This window comes from Agelaius phoeniceus, chromosome 3 (genome assembly GCF_051311805.1).
Source record: "Agelaius phoeniceus isolate bAgePho1 chromosome 3, bAgePho1.hap1, whole genome shotgun sequence".
Classification (NCBI taxonomy): domain Eukaryota; kingdom Metazoa; phylum Chordata; class Aves; order Passeriformes; family Icteridae; genus Agelaius; species Agelaius phoeniceus.
In genome coordinates, this window is record NC_135267.1 from 108,555,108 (window position 1) to 108,572,614 (window position 17,507).

General features: G+C 42.1%; 1 protein-coding gene across 3 annotated transcripts in view; it reads right to left on the reverse strand.

Moving 5' to 3' along the window:
• Positions 1 to 15,678: 15,678 nt before the first annotated feature.
• Positions 15,679 to 17,507, reverse strand: part of KIF16B (kinesin family member 16B) — a 140,274-nt gene continuing 138,445 nt past the window's right edge. For all 3 annotated transcript variants that reach the window (XM_077176115.1, XM_077176116.1, XM_054630512.2), the window contains one exon: positions 15,679 to 17,053. In XM_077176115.1, the coding sequence (XP_077032230.1) occupies positions 16,895 to 17,053 (159 nt within the window). In that variant the 3' untranslated portion in view covers positions 15,679 to 16,894. The remainder of the gene's footprint in view (positions 17,054 to 17,507) is intronic.

Here is a 17,507-nt window from a genome sequence, read left to right on the forward strand (position 1 = left end):
TTTCTAGGCAAGAGGGGAAAGGAGCACCATGGGATGAGATGCTGAGTGAACTGGCCCCAAGATTTGCTTGGAGATTGTGTTTGATCACTTCCAATCCTTTCTAGGCTGAGTAATTCACAGTGACCACCACAACCTCTCCCAACAGGTGCTTATTTATATACAGAAATCATTAAATGATCATATATACCCTTGGAAGTAGTCAAGGCCAGGGGCCATGAGCAATTTGATCTAGTGGGGGACATCCTTGCCCATGGTGAAGGAGTTGGAACTAAATGAACCCAACCAGTTCTAGGGTTTTATGTTCATTCAATAATTTTATTCCTCTACACATTTACCTCAAAGGAGCTTGGCATTACTCAAGCAAAAATCATTTTTAAAAGCAACCAGGAGGAAGGCACTCTGTTTTGCTCCAACCTGGATATTTTCTTGAGGACCTGAGAGCCAAGTCAGCTGGGGAATACATGGAGCTGCTCTTCTCCCTGGGCTCAGGTTTCTTGATATCACTTCTGAGCTGCCAGTCCTTTTCTGTACACATGAGCTTCTCCAGATTAGCCTTCAGGCAGGTGAAATCCCCAGACAGATAATTTTGTGGTGAAATACCTGGATAGTCCAGGGTTCCATAGGTCCCACTGAGAGCAGCTCATGTGTACAGACCATCACTCATGGAGAAGTGAGGCAGAATTAAGAAAAAGCACTGTAGGAAAATAAAACCAAATTAGGCCAAATTCACAGAAACACTGTATCACAAGTGTATCACAAAAGACAGTTTCACATCTGAAAGGGCTTTTCAATCCACATCTGAAGGGTAGAATAAAAATGTTACAGGTTATTCAATTTGGCTTTCCAAATAGTATAAATTGGCAAGCCAGCCCCAATATTAATCACAAGATAGATGTTAGGTCAACCTGAGTTCTTTTTGTTGGATTTTTCAGCCTGCACTGCCACTTTTGTGACCATTTTTCTTACTCCATGAGGACTGAAGTTGTGATGGTGTTCACAGGGGTCTCAGGTTGAGGGAAGAGACGAGGATTTGACTCCATGTTTCAGAAGGCTTGATTTATTATTTTATGGTATATATTACATTAAAACTATACTAAAAGAACAGAAGAAAGGATTTCATCAGAAGGCCAGCTAAGAATAGAATAGCAAAGAATTATAACAAAGGTTTGTGGCTCAGACTCTCTGTCCGAGCCAGCTGGGCTGTGATTGGCCATTAATTACAAACATCCAACATGGACCAATCCCAGATGCACCTGTTGCATTCCACAGCAGCAGATAACCATTGTTTACATTTTGTTCCTGAGGCCTCTCAGCTTCTCAGGAGGAAAAATCCTAAGGAAAGGATTTTCCATAAAAGATGTCTGCGACACTGAAGTAAAAAAAAAAACAAACCACTTTTTTTAAATGAAGGCTGAAATTCAGAGAGAACCCAAAAACACCCAGTGCCTGTGGTGCTTTGTAACCCCCAACACCAGGAGACACATGGTAGAGTTCACAACAATTAAACCTCTGCAGGACAGTGCCTCCATCACAGCCCAAGCCCTCATCCTTGGATTCCTTCTGCCAGAAATGCTCCTCTGCAAGGTCTCACACTGTTCCCTTTGAGAGTTCATCAGGTTGTGCTGTATATCATGATACACAATAACAAACAGAATGCTATTTGCCTTATCCCCAGAAGGCAGCTTTTTAACCAGAGAATAATACATTATTTACTAGATTTCTCAGCAACATGTTCAAACACACAGAAAAAGGACTCTTTGAGCACAGTGAGCCCCAGTGTGAATCATCATTCTCTCCAGCTGCTTAATTACTCTGAGATTACGAGTGCATATGATGGTCTGCACTTTTATTTATGAAAATATCCATTATTTTTCTTTTATGTGGAGCCAGGGCACATTAGGAGGCCTTCTACAGCTGAGCCCTTTATGCCTGCAATATGACTTAGGTAAAACATGCCCTCAAACACTTTTGGATCATGATGGATTTAGCTGCTAGTGATCCTGGTCTGACCACAAAGTGACTTTGAAATACCATACATTTGAAAAAAAAAGTCAAAGTGCTTCGTGAAACAGGATTTGGTGATATTTAAGTGATGGGGAGGAATGTGTCTTGCTGAGAGCAGCACTTTGAAGTTGCTCCCATCTGGATAATGAACAATTAAAGAACAAATGAGTTAAGCCAAGTTAAATGCATGGATGTGCCCTGAGCACCCTGCATCTGTGGAGCACCCAGAGCACTTCAAAAGGGTGGAAGTACTTCTGTGCAAAGGAGCATCAGATACACATCTGCATGCCCCCAGCTGCTGACAGTGCTCAGAAAAGCCCATGTGAGCACAAAATGGGTGTGTGATCCAACAGACCCACCCACATGGATGGCATGCACCACATTTGTAGCCTTGGGTTAAGAGATGCATGGTTTGCAGTTAGGAAAAAGGCACCTGAGTGCTCCTCTCAGAATGGTGGATGCCACATGGAAATACCACAAGAGCTGCTGCAAAAGCATTTGCCCAGAGAAAGAAAGTCGTGGTCTTATCCCTCAACCCCAGGACTTATTTTCCAAGTGGTGCTGCAGAGAAGGGATCAGGTGCATTTCCTGGTCCCTAAATTTAAGTGCTGTGTTAATTCTTATCTCCCTTTCAAGGCTGTTGCCATTGTGGCAATTGTTGTTGCATCCTTTTCCTGCACCCAGCTCTGTGTTTGCATGAGGGGAGTGCTAAGAGCTTTTGAGCTTCTTCTTCCATCTCACACAGGTAGGACAGATCCATGCTTCATGCCCCTTGAGGAGGTCAGGGAAGGGATTTCCATTTGGGAAACTCCTCCCTGAGCTACACAACCCTTGATGGAGCAATCAATGCAGCACCCTGAATAGACAATAGATAATTAATTACAGCAGAGAAAAGGCAGACACTCCTCAGACATCTGTGCTTTTCCTTTTTAAAATCTAAGGAATGGCAGTAAATAAATAAACATATGGAGGAATTGAGGACAGAAAAGGCAAATAATGCCTGCTGATCCCCTGGAGCTCAGGGATTCCCCAGTCACCTGCAGAAACACCATGTGACAGAAAAGCACAGACAAGAAATGAAACCAATATATTTAGCTCGAGAGGAATTAGATGCAAACTAATGGCATTCCAATTTGAAAAGCATATCCTGAGAAAGGATACCAAAGGCTACATCCTCTTTTTTCAATTTGACAACGTGAGACTGACTATGTCCAGTAAAAGAGCTGCAAATCCAAGATCGTTATTTAGCTCTGGACATTACTGTGTCCCTGTGAGCAGCAGGGGATGCATAAGGAGGTGGCATAATGCTTGTTTGCAGAACCTTTATGGCTAATTGACATTACTGCAGAGCTCCCCTGACAGTCTCTGGTAGCACTGGATGGCTGAGCCATGGAAAAGTGTCTAATGCTGCCTCCTGTGTGGTACCCAAAAGGGGGCCACGTTTCTGACAGACTCCAGCAAAGAACTCATGGGCATAAATATAATTAAACCTGTTAAATCTGAGCAAAGACACTTGTAACCAATCTTTCTTCAACCAATTTAATTGTCTTACACATTGCATACTTCCTTTAATTTCCACGTTCATTTTGAGACAAGCTAAAACCCTAAGGGACCATCAAAGCATTTCATCTAAGAAATATCAATATATACAAAGGAAAGCCTTCCTTTCAACCAGAAAGACCAGCTGCAGAAGCTCAAAAGGGATTTTTTTGTTTGTTTTGTTATTCTCTGTGTTCAGCTCATCCATCCAGGGAAGTAACAGGATGTGAAGACAAATTGCAGGAGAAGGAGAATGTTGTTAATGATTTCCCTTTCAACTGCTTGCTCAGCTTTACCTTTGCTAGGAAGGACTACCTGTTGCTGACAAAAGATGTCATCTTCACTCAGATTAATTGCACTCAAATTAATTACTGGCATGGACCAAGGCTGGCTATGTGTAACATTATTTCAGCATGTTAAATCTAAAAGGTTTTAAGGAGAACTTGCTGTAATAGGACAGCACATGGTTTGTCCAGTTAGATATAGAATTTCTGACCCCGTTACTCACATCTAAATAAACTTTTTAATGTGATCTCAACCATGATGCTTGGATTTTCAAGCCTTTTCTTTCTCATTACATCTTCTCCCTTTGTGTCTGCTTTTCCTACTTCCCAGCATGATTCATCCCAGCATGTTGCCCCAAGCTTTATTAGGTGACTTGTGGCAGCCCATTTCCCAGCTAAGCACCCTGCAGGAGCAGTGTTCTGTGCTGCTGAAATTCCATCCCCCTAAAATATGCCACTTTCATGGTTATATTTCCCCACAGCTTGTGTTGAGTGCCTCACACTCTATAAAATGCTGTAACACCACTGACTTCACCCAAGGCCCAGCAGCAGGCACATGTTGAGGGCTGAAGCCAGCTTCAAAAATCCTTTGATCCTTTAAGTTTCAGATTTTGCTGATGCAATGAGGACAACAAACCTCTCTCCATCCACCAAAGCATCCAAGAAAATTCCTGTATGCTGTGCTGGTGCAGCCATCAGGTGGCACAGCCTTAGGGATGCTGCACTGGTGCCACTACAAAAGGGACAGGACCAGGATTGTGCCCCCGAGGTTTTGTGACACTGGGGTTGGGATTAGCATTAGCTCCACCACCTGAGAATTTTGGCTGGGTTCAGCACCTGCCTCATTAGCTATGAAAGAGAATGAGAGGTGGAGATGAGAAACTAAGAGAACCTTAAGCATTTCACTCTGTCCATACCCACACTTGGCACTCAGCAATGTTGCAAGTGTTCATTTGCCAGCAGCCCAAGGGACTGCCCTGAGCCAAAGTGCTGAGGGAATTACTGCCCAGCAGGGCTCTGCTGGAGATCAGAGGAGCAGAGCCAAGGAATCAGATTTCCTCACCTCTAACTGCAATCTGCTTTGAGAGGCAAAACACCTCTGAGCCTGACCAAAGCTCTTTACAGGCTAAACCAGGAGTCCTGAGCTTATAAAAAATGCTCATTGATGGGTATATAAAGGGTTTTCTTTCACCAGAACTGAGCTTGATGCTTGATAGGACAAAACCAAGAGTTTGGGATCACTGTAAGCAGAACAACTTTGCACACAGGGAGCTGAAATGATTTCTCACACAGCCACAGGGCAAGACACAATGATTATACCAAACAGCTTGGCATTTTCCCTCATCTCTTCTGTCTTAATAAATCAGTAATGTGGAATGCAAAAAGTCCAGAAGGCCCTTGTCAGCTACCCTGTCCCTGCCTACATCCAGACCAGCCTCACCATCATGGGATGAGCACACCATGACTTCAAGGCTGCTCTGCAGCGCCCCAAACTACAGACACAACCACGGGCACTCCTGTTCGTGGCTCTGAGCAAAAGCCAGACACACACAGCTCCCCCCAGGACCAGTTCTGGAGGCTGGTCAGTCAGAATTGAGGCCCTCATCTTCATGCAGGGCTTACTTAGGCAAAGCTCTGTTACATACCTGATGTGCCAAACTGGGGTGTCCCACAACCCAGGAGAAGACAGCCATGGACCTGAAGGAAGAGAGCAGGATCTGCTTCACAAGCCCCATGATCCCATGTGAGCCTCTTCCTTGGAGCTGCCACCACAAATCCAAATAAACACAAAGCCCCACAATGCCTGATCAATATGTGATCAACCGTGCCCAGCACAGTTCAGCTGCTTTGCAGCTCCAAAGGTTCTGTCAATATGCTGGCAAGCAGCAAGAAAGTCAAATTAGTTCAGTTCATACATATTTAAGTCCCATGACCCACATTATCAAGCTCAGGCTTCAAATATTTGTAATGGCACAATTAGCCCCAGGCACATTATCTCACTAGTATCAGCAACTGTATATATTTATCTACAAATCACACAGAGGGGTATTAAATGTTGCTGTCACTGTTGTCAGGGAAACAAACTTCTTCTAAATTTTTAATTTTTTAATTTACAATGCTGTATTCCAAGCAGGGATAGTCATTAAAATTGTATGAGGATAAAGGGAAAACAAAATCTGGTGTATCTACCTATGGCAGAATTGATGTACACTGTAATTACAGCAGGTTACTGAGGGAAAAATGGAGCTTTCATGCAAGACTGTGGTTTTGAATGTTTCTGCACATTACTTATGATTACTGTTGCTTAAGAAGAAAAAATAAGTTATTGTGCATGTGTAAATTCTTGTCAAAAATGGTAGGTTAGAATACACAATTTACCTCGTGTACTGCAATATTTATGTAAATACTAAGATCATCACCATAAAAATGGTTGCTCAGTAGAGACAGACTTACAATTATGTAAATGGTAATTTGTGTAGTAAGATGCAATAACTGATATCCTGACTTCATACTTTAACAGAATGGGTGGCACAGCAAATGCTCCCTCTTTGAGCAAATATCTTCCAAAGCCTCCAGAGCTGGACTATCATATCTGTTGGGGAAATTGCTGCAATGTCTTGTCAAGGCATTTCTGTAGAAGCAAAACCAGGTAAAAGTAAGAGGAAAATAACATGAGGTAAGACAGCCAGCCACCAGCCTTACAGACCCTAGAATTACTTGTAATCTATGTTTCACTGAGCAAGAGACAACACATATAAATCTTCTTTGAGTCCTCCAAAAACCTGGATGCCCAAAGATTTACCATCCTCTGCAAATCCAAACTCACTGCCACATTCTCTCCACTTTCCATCTCCTTGTGCTAAATCACATCCAGAGTTTGCTTTTCAAATTAATGTGTGATGTGTGTAGGCAGAAAATGATGCTGTGTTCCCAGTCCATAGTGGAGCAGTGCAGGAAAAAAGGCAAATGCCAGTGCAGAGCTGGGAGAAGAGGTGGGCAGCACTTGTCCCAGGGCTGCCTGCACCCTCGGGGTCCTCCTCACCATCTGGCCAGGACTCTTTCCATGCCATGCAGGGAAGGAGCATTTGGCAACAGAGTGAGAAGGGAAGTTTGTTTTCCTGCTTTTCCTGGCCTTGTTTGTGTTACCTGAGCTAATGGCTGGCAAGGAGGGGCTCTCTGGGGTACCCCACGTGGCTGCAGAAATCCTGGCTTTGCTTTCTCAAACATGCAAACCATCTGTCAACAGCTCCCACGCTAGGAGCCTGGGCAGGGGGATGCCTTGGAGCCTTTCCCTGCTCTTGTGTCCTGGCATGGCCTCTGCAACAGGGATGTGCCCTTACCCAGGCCTGCACCTGAGCTGGTCCCACGGGTGCACATTGCATGGCCAGACTGGCTGCCAGGGGCTGCAGGGGAGCCTGGCCCAACCCCAGAGCCCTCCTGCAGCCAGGCATTCCAGACCAGGCCAGTGTGCCCAGGCCACTCCAGTGTGCCCAGGCATTCCAGACCAGTCTGCCCAGTCCCAACCCCAGAGCCCTCCTGCAGCCAGGCATTCCAGGCCAGGCCAGTGTGCCCAGGCCACTCCAGTGTGCCCAGGCCACTCCAGTCTGCCCAGGCCATTCCAGACCAGTCTGCCCAGGCCACTCCAGTCTGCCCAGGCCATTCCAGACCAGTCTGCCCAGGCATTCCAGACCAGTCTGCCCAGGCCATTCCAGACCAGTCTGCCCAGGCCATTCCAGACCAGTCTGCCCAGGCCATTCCAGACCAGTCTGCCCAGGCCACTCCAGTCTGCCCAGGCCACTCCAGACCAGTCTGCCCAGTCCCCTCCAGGCCCCTCTGGTGCGACCAGCACCATTCCCCTGGAGCTGCACTGAGATTAGAGACCTGGAAGAGTTTTTTATAATTAGTACTTGGATTTGGCCTATGGCCTGTTAACATGGCATACAGTTCTGCTGGTTTCCACTCACAGGCCCTTTATTCTTTTTTCCTTTCTAGAGCTGTGAATTTGTTTGGTTTTCTCTCAAGTCTGACTAAGAGAGCTAACTATGGTAAACAGGGCAACCCTGAGGAGGGGGAGAAATGATGCATCTGACTCCATGGATATCAGAAGGCTAATTAATTCCTTCATTATACTATATTATTCTATACTATATTACACTACATCTAAACTGAATCTGCACAAGCACCCAACTGCCCAGAATCTCGTGACTGTCAGCCAACACACACTCCTGGATTCAATTGGTCAATGAATCAAAACACTCACACCAGAATCCAATCATGCAAATTCCTTCAGGTAAATAACCTTCCTCAATGCATTCCACTTGTTCCAAAACACGGCAGCAGTAAATGAGCTAAGAATTGTTTTTTCTTTCTCTGAGGTTCAGAGAATGTGAATCACAGAAATATCCTTGGGAAGTTGTGCCTTGCTTTTTTCCACAAAGAGAAATGAGGCCACACCTAACAACATCAGTTCTTGGACATTTTTGTAATGGGTTTAGTAAATCAACAAAATCCACAGCATTAGCTGCAGATTTAACCCCTTGGTGTGTCAATAAGTTCCCAGCTTCAGTGGCTTCCATTTGATGGATTTGGAAAACCCTTGATGTTTTGTACCAAGGGGTTAATTTGAAAAGGGACGAGAGTTCAGTTTCAGTGACAAGCTTAGGTTTAATAATAAGGGAATTACAACTTTAGGCTACCTGGGGACCAACCAGTATAAAATTGCCCTTGAAGGTGTTTTTCTGTGTGAAGGCAAAAACAGGGGTTCACATCATAAAGCTGAAGGAACAGAGAGGAAATGCAAAAAAAAAAAAAAAAGGGTACTTCAGCTTCCTTTTTTTCTCCACATAGTGCACATCTCTGCAATTATGTAAAGGAAGAGTAAAATTGCTCAAGGCAATGAAAAGGGATCAAAATTACACATGCATTTAACAAACAAAACAAATGCAACTGAAAAGTGAATTAATTTAAAAATGGCTTGAACAAAGGAACCAGAGGAAAGGAACAGCATTGTAACCTGCAGAGAAACCACGGAGCAGCTCCTGCACCACGACCTGTGGGACGTGGTAGGGAGTTAGCAGTGAGTCCTGAGTTTCATCAAGCAGGATAACCTGGGGAAGGGGTGCTAAGACTTGGCTGTTGGGGTGACCAAGTGGCTCCATCATCTTTCTTGATCCCCTTTTGCCTCTACCATCCTGCCACCATTAATTTCTTGCATTTTGAATGGGTATCTGCCAAGGGAAGAAAAGCGTCTACTTGAATGGTGAATATTGGCCAAAGTACAGACAAATCAAAGGTTCATAAAACAAATCAGTTATTTTAAGTTCAATGCATTTTGTCCTGGTTTTGACTGGGGTAGAGCTACTTTTCTTCCTAGAGGCTGGTACAGTGTTGTGCTTTGGATTTAGGACAAGAAAATGTTGATAACACACTGATGAGCTGATGCTAAGCAGTGCTTGCACTCAGACAAGGACTTTCCTGCTTCTCAAACCACACCACCATGGAAGAGGCTGGGAGGGGCACAAGTGCTGGGACAGCTGACCCCAGCTGGTCAAAAGGATATTCCAGATCACATGGTCCAGCATAAAACTGGGGGAAAGCTGCTCAGGAGCCACTGCTTGGGAATTCACTGGGCAGCCCTCAGCAAGCTATGAGCAACTGCACTGTACAAAACTTGATTTGTATATTCAAATTACTTTTTCATTACCACTACCTCTTCCATTTCTGTTCTATTTCAATCCACAATTTTCACTTTTTTTTTTCCTCAATTCTCTCCACCATCACACAAGGGGTGGGAAGTGAGTGAGCTCCTGTTTGCTTACTTACTTTACTTACTTCTTTTTTCTTTCTTCTTTACTTACTTTCCTATTTGCTCCTATTTACTTATCTCTCCAATTAAACCACAACAGCACCTTCCCAGAGAGAGATACTGTTGGAGGTTAGCTTCTTATTCCTTTTCACATATCTTTACTTGAAAACCCCATAATTTCAAAGTTATAATAACTTGGAGGGGAGGGGATCACATTTTCTACTCCAAGGGAGCTTCCCACCTTCCCTGGCAGACACCTGGTCCTTTAAACCAGGACAGATACTTACCAAGAAATTTCTAGCAGAGAGCTCTGTGCAGCCTTAATAGCCACAGCCCAAGCCTTCATGTCTGGATAATAAATCACTTAACCCAACAAAGTCCTGTTGTCACTGATTTTCCAGAGTATCATCAAGGCAATCTCATTTAGCAGCCTTGTCAAAGGTAATTCAAAAGGTATAATAATTGTCAAAGGTCTTCAAAATGGTATAGTGAAGATAATTATGTGACTTTTGTCCTGCAGTGTGCAGGATCCCAGATCAGTGCTAATAAACAGGCCAAAATTTGCCTTGTAAAATCTCATCATGATTTTAAAGGCCAGATTACTCAGTATGAATTTTAAATTCCACCCTTGATTTAATTCACACAGAATGAAATACAAGTTGCCAATACACCCAGCAGAGTCCCAGACCCCTAAAACCCCGTTCCACCACTACAAAAGAACAGGGGTAGTGAAATCCTCTTGCATATGAAATGAGCTGTGCTGAGAGATGCTCTCAATTTGCTGATAGACTTGACAAATTTGAGCAATTCTGTGTCCATTCAGTAAATAATGTTATGCAAATGTTAAATTACCACAGATTAAGAAGTTTGTGATACCTTTGTTTTTCAATCAATCATTTGGTTTTGTTTGCTTGGTCTGGGGTTGTTTTTCTTTTATTTTCTTGCAACTTTTTTTGTATTCTTCCATTCTCCATCACCTTTCCTACCAACAATGAGAACCACTCACACAATAGATACAGGCAGAGTCTGGCATATAATTAAGAGGTTAAGAGGTAACTTCACCTGAGCACATAAACCTGAGCATCTGCTTATGCAAGCAGGTGCCAGAATTAATAGGCTCAGGCAGCTTGGAAGCTCATCCAAGGTTCTGATTTTACACATTGCTCAGCAACCTTTCTGTGCTGGAAGCACTTGCTTCCCACAACTGGCATGTTCTTTTATCCACACTGCATTAATGAACACTCCCAAGCTCAGAACAGGCCAGATCTAAACACAGGACAGACTGAGATATGAATTTAATTGTTCGCATTCTCTTATGCTAATCTTTCTGAGGGCTCTGCTGCCTCTGTATTGTCCACACTGTTGCTCAGCTACTAAAATAATGAGAGTTGGAGGTGGTTATGGATGAAAATGTGCCATGGCTTGTTTTTTCAGCAGTAGAGCATTGCCTTCTCTCTTGTTGAACTCAATGAGAAAAACAGGCGATTTGATGCACACATCATTAGTTTCCATAGAACAATTCTTGAAGCTCTCATTATCAGTAGATTCATTTTGCTCCTATTATCAGCATGCCACTCTGCATCATGGAAAGTAGTAATTTGCAACCCATACATCTCCAAGCTGTTCACATTTGGGGAAAAAAAAAAAACCAAGCATGATGCAGAAGTCCTGAAAACACACTGATTTCCCAGGTAGAACAACAACACCACCATTAACAATTTTCACCTGCTCATTTTTGAGATTCTGATTTCAGTTGTAATTCCCAATATCAAAAATCAAGGACACCAATTTTTGCAGAACACAACTAAAATGTGGTTTCAGTTGATGATCTTTGATCCATGCCTTTAAGGAAACAGAAAAACAGGAGATCAGAACAAGTTATCAGAAGATGATAACTACCATTTGTCATATGATAAAGGATTTGCTTTCTCTTCAACTCTTCCCAGCACATTCTTATAAACCATCTGTAAAATGAGACTACAGACAGGAGGTAATTGAAAACTTACAAAGAATAAGAACAAGCCACCCAGACAAAACTATCATGGGAAGATAGAAGAAGCTAGCAAAAGAAACTGAGAAGGACTTTGAAAGAGTCTGTAAACTTTTTTCTTAGACCTATTTCTTTTTCTGAGACCAGTTTCAAAAAACAACCACCAAAGTACTGCCAAAACTCTGTGTGAGAGCAAAAGCTGTGCTGCATGCTCCAAAATCAGCATAGCTTTGGAGAAAATTGTCAGTGTTTATAAAGAAAACGAAGTTGTAGAGAAGAAAAAAGATACAGGGTTTCCCATGCTGCCATTTGCATTTTTGCTTCTAAGACTTGTTACACACTGCAGACATGAGACTAAAGCTTCTGGTCCAAAATCTTGCCTCCATTTTGTCAAACATTAATGTTCACCCTTAAAATGGCTTCCCAACACATTCCTTCTAAAAGTCAGTCTCAAAGAAACAAAAGAACATTATTGTGATCAGGTATTTCCAGGCAGTAGGATGAGCTCTTGTATGGATTTCACTGCACTAGACAGGTGGCATAAGGAGGTTTACCTGTTCCCCACAAAATTCATTTTCAGGTCACTGTTCACTTTCCCAACCTGTTTCTTTCTTATGTTGCAACAGGGGAGGTCTAGATTAGGTATTAAAAACTATTTCTTTGGTGAAAGGGTACTTGGCATTGGGACAGGATGCCCAGGGAAATGATGGAATAACCAGCCTTTGAAATGTTCAAATAATGTGTGGATGTGGCACCTGGGGACATGGTTTATTGGTGACACAGTAGTGCTGGGGTAATGGTTGGACTTCATGATCCTACAGGCCTTTTCCAACTTTAATTGATTATATTTAATGATATTTTTGTTCCTAATTGACTTTGTTTTCATTGTATTAGGAATAAAAAGATACATCTACAGCAGCATTCTGGTCTGCCACCAATAATAACAAAACACTCAAAATAATAAAACAACAATTTAAAAAATTGGCAGAACCCAGTATATTAAAAAAATTCACTTTACGGCTTTGCCAAGAAAATACACCTTTATCAGACTTTAAGCTTTTAACTGGTTCAGGGCCTGTATAACTGCATAGACCTTAATTGCTCATGAAGCCTGTCCTGCAAAGGAATATCTTCTATTTCCCATTATGAGGATGGAAGCCAGAAAGTTTTTGCTCTTTAGCTTATCTTTTTTTTTTTTTTTTTCTCCCAGAATCTACTGCAATACAGAGAAAATAAACCCATGGACAGACATAAGAAACTTGTAAGTTAAAAATAATTTATTTTTTCCAATTTTGGGGCTTTGGTGGGCTGGGAGCATATAAAATTTCAAGCTCTATCAGAGTCTAATACAAACCTATTTCTTATTCCCACCTCCAGGAGTGAGGAGATTGCCAGGAGCCATTTATCAGCAGGGCTTTGAGGGCTGCTCAACCTCTTGCCTATGAGCAGCAGCATATTCAGGGGAAAAGCACTTCCAGTTAAAGGAGAGCAGGGTCAAGACCAACAGCAAGGCTTTCCTCAAAGTTGTTTTGCATTTAATCATGTTATGCAGAAAGAAAAAAAAAAAAAAGCCAAGCACCATCTCCAGTGTGCTTTTTAGCCTTTTTTGGTGCAATCCTATTGATGAAAAACTGCTGTAGGCTCAGCAAGGATATGAGCCAAGCTGTTTGGTGACTTTAATGGAAGCATGATTTCAGTTGCATGGGTAATTGTGATAGCCCCATTATAGCAAGTACTTAAACACACACTTTGCCTGAAATATATATAGGACTGATACATAAGTTAGGTTTTACTTAAGGACATTTCTCAATTACGTAGGCACTTGGAAAAAAAGCCACCACCCATACCAGGCCTGAAAATAACTTTCACAATGTTGTTGAAAGTGTCAATATGTTGAAAATAAAATTAATGGACAATTTTAGAGCTTGAGGATATCTACAGAGAAATGCAATTGGAACATCTTTAAAATGGCTAGCTATATGCACTTCAGCTTCTATTGAAAACTTCTCTTGAAGTCTGAGTTCAAAGACTGTGGGTTATAAACAGCCATCATATTTTTTACCGGTGTAATTATTCAAAGATGCCTCCTAGCTTAGCCTGAGCTTGCCATCATTGATTAAACTCTGGACACCAGTGAAAGATAGGTAAGAAGGTGGGAAAAACTTGTAGCTGGGGGTTGTGGTCCTAATCTCATGCTTACATTCACAACTCTAGTTTTTAACTTGATGACATTGTAAATAGAGTGATTAATAGACCTCTGTTATGTGCAATGTACACATTTAACACTGCGGGTCAGGTAAACTAGACAACATAATTTAACCATCTTAGAGGCAAGTTTACACCATTGGAGCATCTGGTCCTGAATCAATTTGTACAGTTGGCAGGAAGCCAGTACAAGTCTTTTAAATTCAAGAGAAAAAAAAATTAATATTCAAAATTTTCACTTAACTCTTTATCACATTGAGTTTTGCTTAAACAGGTTCTCCAAATCCAAAGCAACACAAAATACCTCTAGGAGTCCTGTCTGCTTTTGCCTTTTCATAACCAGCACTCACCATGTGGTGCAATGGAGTTCTGCTTGGCACACTGGTAGTTTTTCAGGAAAGAAAACTGCAGAAAATGGGTTTATCAGTGCAGCAGATAAAGCAGCTTACCCTTTTTTGGCCTGCCTCATAGAAGTAGCACTCAGGAAATAATGCTCTACAGTTACACAAAATCATTTTTCTGAAGACTCTGAGGCATTAATTCTTTATCATACCTCACTGCAATGAGGTAGGAAGGGGAACAGCCAAGGGAGAAGGAGAAACAGAACAGGCAGTGGCTTTGTAGTGAGATTCAGAGTCATTTATTGATCATCCCTAATTCCTGCCTCTGAAGCACTCACCTGGGCATCAGAGCAAGACAACCACATGCACTTACCAGCCTTTCACTGACTGCTGCAACACCAAACTCCAGTGGCTCAGCTCACCACAGGCACCCAGCAAACACCCAGCCTCCACCTTCTGATCTGGGAAGCACAAGCAAAGCCAAATGGCAGAGGGAAGGAGGAAGGGAAGACACAGCCTTGTGCTCAGGAGGATGAAATGTGCACAGAGGGCCCTGGAGAGGTGTAATAAAGGCACTGGGCAGAGCAGGGATCATGAGATCAGGTCCCTGTCAGTGATCAAGCACAAGCAGGTAATGCTCAGCTTCCCAATCAGAGGTATTAAGATACCCAAGTCAGTTAGAGTCAGATAAAGTCAGACACATTCAAAGGCAATAAATCCTACCCTGCTAATAACAGGGCCTAGAAATTTTACCCTTTTATTTTCCCTGAGATGAATTAAAATTATAAAAACACTCTCAAAATTTAAATCATCCGTCTTTTTTTTCTTTTAAAATTTTAATTAAAGATGCTTACTGTGGCAGGCTATGCTTAGTAATGGAACCCAGTTATCTTTATACATCAGTACAGAATCATAGAAGGGTCTGGTTTGGGAAGGACCTTAGAAGTCACAGGCAGGGACACCCCCCTGGTGTTTCTCATCAGGTTTCTCACAGCCAGCCCCATCCAGCCTGGCCATGAACACCTCCAGTGAAGGGGCTGCCCACAGCTTCTCTGTGCAACTTGTGCCTCACCACCCCTAGAGCCAAGAATTTCTTCCCAATGTCTAACAAAACCAGCTTAAGGCCATTCCCACTATTCCTGCAGGCCAGCAAATTCATCAGGCATGATTTGTCCTTAGTGAAGGCACACTGGCAGTCACCAATTACCACATAATTTACCATGAGCCTTAGCATAGTTTCCAAAAGGACCTGCTCCAAAAGGCACTGAGGGAAGGCTGACTGGCCTGTGGTTCCTTGGGTCCTCCTCTTTTCCCTTTTTAAAAATGAGGGTTATGTTTCCCCTTCTCCAGTCAGAGGGAGCTTCCCCAGAGTGCCATCACTTCTTAAATATGATGAATAGTGCTTTAGACACTTCCTTGGCCAGTTCCCTCAGGACCATGGATGTATCATATTAAATGTGAAACACTGCTGTTCCTATAATTTAGGTCATGAAATAAAAATGCCACCAGTGTTGTTACTTTAGGTTTTAATAATAATTTTCAATGACATGAAATAGTTTGATTACCACAACCTACCAGTGGTCAGTGATATCAACTCAGAAAAAATGCTTCACACTCTGAACAAATGGCACACAAAACTTACCTTTCATGATGCATTTTAATAACTGGAAATAATTCAATTCTGATTTTTATACAACCAATTATACATTAACATGTACACATACTCAATTCCAGTCACAGTGTATACATAGTTTTGAATCTGCAGCAATATAAAATTAGTTCTACCTGTATATATATGTGCAAGTCTGAATAAATCCTGAGTCATTTTAAAGTACTATTATTTAAATCCTGTAAATTTTAACTGATGCAAATAAAGCTCAGGTTTTACAATTATTGTGAAGGAGCTATTTAAAAAACAATATATAGCACTTTGCATCAGCTTTATGCATAGCTAGAGCTCTGTACAGTGCAGAATTTCCATTTCCAGTCTGAATGATGCTGAAAATCTGAAAAGATGCTGACCATGTTATTCAGTAACTATTGCTTCCTTTGCTTCTTTATTAATGGTGAATGATTTGTTCAGCCTCCAAACAACTAAGTGTGGAGGACTCTGACAGGGTTCAAATTATATTCTTCCTGCTGCATATATTTTTGTAAGCATTCAAGTTACCCAGGCCCTTTAATTCTTCTGAGAAAAACTATACAATTATACAATTAATACTCAGTGTATCTAGAAGGGAAAGAAAATGAAACAACATTTGGGCATGATCATTACCTTAAACATGACACTATGCTATAAAGAAACAAAAGAGGAGCTGTTCTTTAAGGAACAGCTTGGACAGAAACCAAAAGGCCACTGGGAAACCCTCTGTCAGCATGACACACTGCCATGGTAAACACGAGATGCTCTCGAACAAATGATCTGAGAAAATGGGAAGGAAGCACTGCTGCCAAGAAGGGGATCCAAACTCATTACCAGAGTCAGAATCTTTGTACACTATTAACAGAGCAACTTACACAAAAATGTCTGTACACCCCATGCCCGGAGAATGCAGGCACTGCCTTGGGAGCTGCTAAAGGACACAGGTCTCCAGTTGGGGCTGTTTGGCTGTTTCCAGGTATGGAGGAGACACAGGGGTTTTTTTCTTTCCCTCATTCCTCTTGCACAAAAGTGAAGGCACCACTCCAGCTATACTCCTCCAGCATAAGGATCCTGGCCCAAAACTTAGCTGGTCCCATGGCTGCTGTAGTCAAAAACGCCTTTCCTGAAGAAGGGTGAGAATTCACAGATGGTGTATTTTGACAATGTTAGCCCCACTTTGTCAATGTTCAGTGGAGATGATGGAGATTTCAGCATTGCAGAGAAAAAGCTCCTGAGGTATTTCTGTGGAGTGAAATACAAAATGTCATAAGGTTTACTTGATCAAATTTATTACAACCACTTTGGAAAATTAAATGAACAACAAAAAACCCTAAAAATATTTCCATGGGATGTAAACAGTCCTTTCAATAACCATCAACATTTATAAAACAATCTAGTGAAAAGTCTGTATTAAGCTCAAGAAAAGCAGAAAAGAAGCATTTTCCACTTCCTTCTTATGCCCAGCTTGGCAACTCTTTTATTCTGTGGTTGCATGATGCTTTCTAGTTTATTCTGCAGTCAGAGAATCATGACATGCTAATAGTATTGTCTAGCATTAGCAAACACAGCAGGTGCAAACCTCAGATCCATGCTGCAGGATATTCACCACATAATACACAAAAGGACTTTAAAAATCTTTCCCTCATAAAGCTTCCACAATCCTTGCATTGATTGGGGTTTGTTTTGATGATGGCTA